The sequence below is a fragment of the Electrophorus electricus genome, chromosome 5 (assembly GCF_013358815.1).
Source record: "Electrophorus electricus isolate fEleEle1 chromosome 5, fEleEle1.pri, whole genome shotgun sequence".
NCBI classification, from domain to species: Eukaryota; Metazoa; Chordata; class Actinopteri; order Gymnotiformes; family Gymnotidae; genus Electrophorus; species Electrophorus electricus.
This window is the reverse complement of record NC_049539.1, coordinates 1,425,001-1,430,000: the sequence shown is the minus strand read 5'-3', so window position 1 is coordinate 1,430,000 and position 5,000 is coordinate 1,425,001. Positions and strand designations below refer to the sequence as shown.

Sequence of the window (5,000 nt, the reverse complement as noted above, 5' to 3'; positions counted from 1 at the left end):
GATGCACTTATAGAGAGGTGTGTGTGTAGTGTATCTGTAGAGAGGTGTGTGTGGTGTTTCTGTGTGGTGTATCTGTAGAGAGGTGTGTGTGTGGTGTAGCTGTAGAGAGGTGTGTGTGGTGTTTGTATGTGGTGTATCTGTAGAGAGGTGTGTGTGGTGTATCTGTAGAGAGGTGTGTGTGGTGTTTCTGTGTGGTGTAGCTGTAGAGAGGTGTGTGTGTAGTGTATCTGTAGAGAGGTATGTGTGTGGTGTTTCTGTGTGGTGTATCTGTAGAGAGGTATGTGTGTGGTGTCTGTGTGTGGTGTATCTGTAGAGAGGTGTGTGTGTAGTGTATCTGTAGGGAGGTGTGTGTGGTGTGTGTGTGTGGTGTTTGTGTGTTGTGAGGTTACTTTGTCTGTCACACACACATTGTGTTTGTGACATACACATCCTTGACCTAATGCCATCTGAGTTAACTACTGTCCTAGCCTGCCTTTGTGTTTAGTAAGGATTTCAACCATTCACCTTTCACCTTTCATTGTCAACAAAGCTCAAGACAGTGGAAATGAGCCAAAGTACCTGAATTAAAAGAACAGTTGAAATGACTGACATAGACTTTAAAGTCTGATAGACAGGACATCTGATCAAGGGCTCACAGACAGCAAAGCACGGGAAAGTCCCTGGTGTCAAATGACCAAGCAGAGATACTCTGTAACCCACGTGTGTGTGTGTGTGTGTGTGTGTGTGTGTGTGTGTGTGAGTGTGAGTGTGAGTGTGTGTGTGTGTGTGTGTGTGTGTGTGTGTGTGTGTGTGTGTGTGTGGTTAAAAGAATTGTAAAAAAAATTGAACAGCTATTTTTATATATGTAGCGCAGTCCTGTTTTCATGCCTGTTGTCTAGTTGAAATATGGAAATAAATGAAAGAATGAAAGAAAAATACATTTTTCACATTTCAAAATTGGTTTTACATTAGTCAAACTACGGCGATCCAGATGAAGATGACTGCCCCGCCCCAGCCCCACCCCAGCCCCGCCCTCTGCCACACCCACCCTCTTTCCCTACCGTTGAGCCATTTGGAGTTGTACTGTGCGGTGCGCAGTGGTGGCAATCCCCCCAGGCTGCGGTAGATGGCCGGGTCTCTGCCCGAGAAGTCCATCGCTGTGGCAGCGTACAGCTCCCCACTGGACGTGATGAGAGCCGTGGAGTTATGCAGGGGGTTATAAGGACAACGTGCCATTCCACTGACCTGGTCATGGATTTCTGTTAGATTGGTCAACTGATGAGAGACAGACAGACAGACAGACAGACAGACAGACAGACAGACAGACAGATGGAAATAAGTAGGAGAAAGAAGATAAAGAAACAAAATGGAGAGAGAGAGAGAGAGAGAGACGGTCAGATTGTGAGACAGGAAAATGTACATCTTGACTGAATTGTTTGTATCCTAACAGCTGACCCTGATGCCTTACATGAGGTCCTGTGTAACAGCACCCTGCTTGAGCTCCAGTTTGGTTACGCAGCCGTGATTAATGTGCACGCTGCTCCCGGCCTTCATCCTGACGTTCTGCACACGCCATGTAAGCAGAGGTTTGGTAAACGTAACGAAGGTAAGAGGAGAAGTGGTCTTCCTCACCACTCGGACCGTTTAGCTGGATATGACTCAGGTATGGCCAGCGCTCAGTTCAGAACAGTCATCTTGTGTCATTTCTGAACAGGCTCAGTATGCACTGACAGCTAGACGCTAATCACCCCCTCCACACACACAGCCACACACACACACACACGCATCCCCACACACACACTTTTGGTACTGACGTGCTTGTCCCAGCCGTGACTCACACGGAGTGTGGCATTATTCCGATGCACAGCTACAATATCCTGGACGGTAATTCCTATTTACACAATAAGCCCAGGGGTCCTCTGGACCCGGCCAAAGTCCACCAGACCCCAAGCCTTCTTCGCTCTGTCCTGGAGGTGTCCTTACAGCACCTCCCGGCACTCCGTCAGGAAGACATTGCTAAGTCCCACTGGGGCAGACGTCGGCGTCAACTGTCCCAAGAGGACAACGAGGAAACAGGGCAGTAGCCACATCGAGAGATCAGATTCAAGTCCCCACCCACAAAACATCACACCCACGTGGTAACCTACAGTGCTGTGCAGTGAGGTGGGTGAAAAAAATCACAAACATATTTAAGTGAAATAAAGTCAAATAAAAGAACATCTGCCTATGATATAAAAACGTATTCTTGGTTATTATGTGTTTGTGTCCAAAAGTCAGACCAATCCAAAATGCTTATTAGTACGCTCACAGGGACTGGCGGCCGCAGACGTGCCCGTGATTATGAAGGGTTCTGTAATACAAGTCCATTAGCAAAATGACAGGAAATCTAGCCAATGAAATGCATGATTTTCAGTATGGGGGGTAACAGTACATGTTACCTTAGTCATACATGCTGCTTTTGCTGTGAGCACTGTGTTAGTATTTGTACTGCATTTTGAGGGATGCCGAGATCTATATTGGACTGTGTATGATCATTTAAGGTTGCATGTTAGGGGTTGTGGCGGGTGGAGCAACACCTGTTTCACCACAGCCTCTTCGGAAGAAAACCCAGCTGGACGAACAAAGACACAGCAGGATGTCCAGAGTATTAAAAAAATTCACTGCGTTCAACACCAAAACAGAAATTTAATTACAGCTTACAGGAGAAAAGATTTTGTCCTGTCTGTCATGAACAACACAGATGAATGTCTTTCTGGGGGCTTTAGCTAGCTGGTTAGCAGTAAGACACAGAGTGACCTTCCCCGGGGTCCAGCCCTGTCCGTTCTGCTTCACCTCCCGTCGCCATGTTTCCGTGCAGCTGGGCGCCCACAAGGCTTGTTCTGTGCAACGGCAGTGAAGGACGGAATATCCGGATCGCAGGCGGAGAGGAGACTTCACTGCCAGGCTCTGGCCTCCTCCTTCATCGAAAGGAAACGATGTTTCGCGGGGTGGCGATAGTGCCGGAAAGGAGGCTAGTGGCTGAGCGTGCGTGCCCCCGCCTGGCAGGGCCACGGTGAAAGGCAGGCATTGAGGGGACACCTTTAGACAGCTGGCGGGTGGACACAGTCCATCGTGTGGGACGCATTTTAAGAGGAAGAGCTGAAAGACGCCCTGCTTCAGAGTGGGACAGCTGTGCCTATGCTCCACTGAGCGGTTTTTGTCTGAAGACCACGGATATTCTTTACAGAGATAATGAAATTCTAAACACGTGCATGCTAACAAAAACATTCACCTCCGTATGCTCAGGAAAGCAGGAAAAATATCAGTAAGGATAGTTGAGATGGAATACAGTTGGAGTGTGATCTTGGTAGACTGCAAGCGTGCATTTACAAAAATAGTTTCCGACATTTTCACCTAACGGTTCACTCCAGAAACAAGCAGTGATGAGAAAATGGAGGTACACGTCTCAGGAAATGGAGGCACACGTCTCAGGAAATGGAGGCACACGTCTAAGGAGTGAGTTTGTTTAGTTAATGCTAATTTTTTAATGAATGATTTGTTGTTATGACCTTTTTTTGTTAAGGAGCTTATATTACCAATTTTGCCTTAATCAAGTCTGACTCCGCCTTTGTGATGTCTGACTCCGCCTTTACTACATATGACTCCGCCTTTACTACAGCTGACTGCACCTTCACAACGTCTGACTCCTTTACGACGTCTGACTCCACCTTTAGACTGTCTGACTCCACCTTTGCTACATTTGACTCCGCCTTTACTACGTCTAACTCCGCCTTCACTGGCGCTGCTTTGAAGGTCCCCACACCTTACGAGACTGCTGCAGACAGCACTTTCCTGCTAACACTAAGCACATGACAAACGGGTCCTCTGAAGTCCATCATCCTGCGACCTTTAGGAAGCGGGGCAGAGTGGCAGCGTCACGGGAGATGAGCGCCCTGTCACCATCGTTAGCCCCGTCGGGAGAACGGAGCCAGACACAGGTGGCTGCGCGCAGCAGTAGCTTAGTGGTTAAGATACTTGACTTGTAATCAGAAGGTTTCTGGTTCAAGCTCCACCACTACCAGGTTTCCACTGGTGGGCCCCTAAGCAAGACCCTTAACCTTCAATTACTCAAATCATACTCAAGTCATAATTGTAAGTTGCTTTGGATAAAAGTGCCAGCTAAATGCTGTAAAGGTGCCCAGTGATCCTGCCAGGACTAAGATCTGGGACTGAGAACAATGGGATGTGTCCTGTTGAGCAAGATGTTCTTCTCCATGTCTTGCTGCCATGAGCCTTAGAAAACATCCTGACTGCGCTATGCGCAGGATGGCTATGATGCACAGTGTAGCTGGTTTGAGGTGTAAAAAACCCAAAATGTTTCAGAAGGACTGAGCATTAGAGAATGGCCTTTCTATTTTTCCATGCGTGTCCACTGACCAGACACACACACCTTAAACATATCTTCATATCTTCATATCACATTAAACACATTTTTGATTGAACAACAAAATGAAATAAACACATTAATGCTCTACACCCTCATTGTTGCTCATTTTTACAAAGTAGTGGATCATGTTTCCTGCATGCACGACTGCTCGGGTGTTTAATGTAATTGTTTTGACTGGATTAGTTTTATAGATCTGTGTATTTGGTTAGTGTGTCAGACTTCTGCAGTGTGTGTAGACGGTCTCTGTTCACTGTCTTCTGCAGTGTGTGTAGACGGTCTCTGTTCACTGTCTTCTGCAGTGTGTGTAGACGGTCTCTGTTCACTGTCTTCTGCAGTGTGTGTAGACTGTATCTGGGCTCTCTCACTTTCACCCACACACCGAGCGTTCTGGCTCCACCCGACTGTGGGATAATTACGCAGCCTGTGGGCTGACCATGGGCCTGTGTGCTCGGGTGTGACCTGCTTACCGTGCGGTTGGTACAGATGGGAGTGAATGCATTGGTTCCGCAGGTGAAAAGCCTGTCTCCGTTGACCAGAAGCACTCGTATGTAGTTCTGACATTCTTCCTATATAACAAACAACAACATATTTTACA

At 47.3% G+C, this 5,000-nt stretch overlaps 1 protein-coding gene across 3 annotated transcripts in view; it reads right to left on the bottom strand.

Moving 5' to 3' along the window:
* The window catches only part of sema5a (sema domain, seven thrombospondin repeats (type 1 and type 1-like), transmembrane domain (TM) and short cytoplasmic domain, (semaphorin) 5A), a 107,625-nt gene that overhangs the window by 48,319 nt on the left and 54,306 nt on the right, over positions 1 to 5,000 (bottom strand). For all 3 annotated transcript variants that reach the window (XM_035526306.1, XM_035526305.1, XM_035526307.1), the window contains 2 exons: positions 4,873 to 4,971; positions 1,041 to 1,254 (listed from right to left, as the gene is read on the bottom strand). In XM_035526306.1, the coding sequence (XP_035382199.1) occupies positions 1,041 to 1,254; positions 4,873 to 4,971 (313 nt within the window). The remainder of the gene's footprint in view (positions 1 to 1,040; positions 1,255 to 4,872; positions 4,972 to 5,000) is intronic.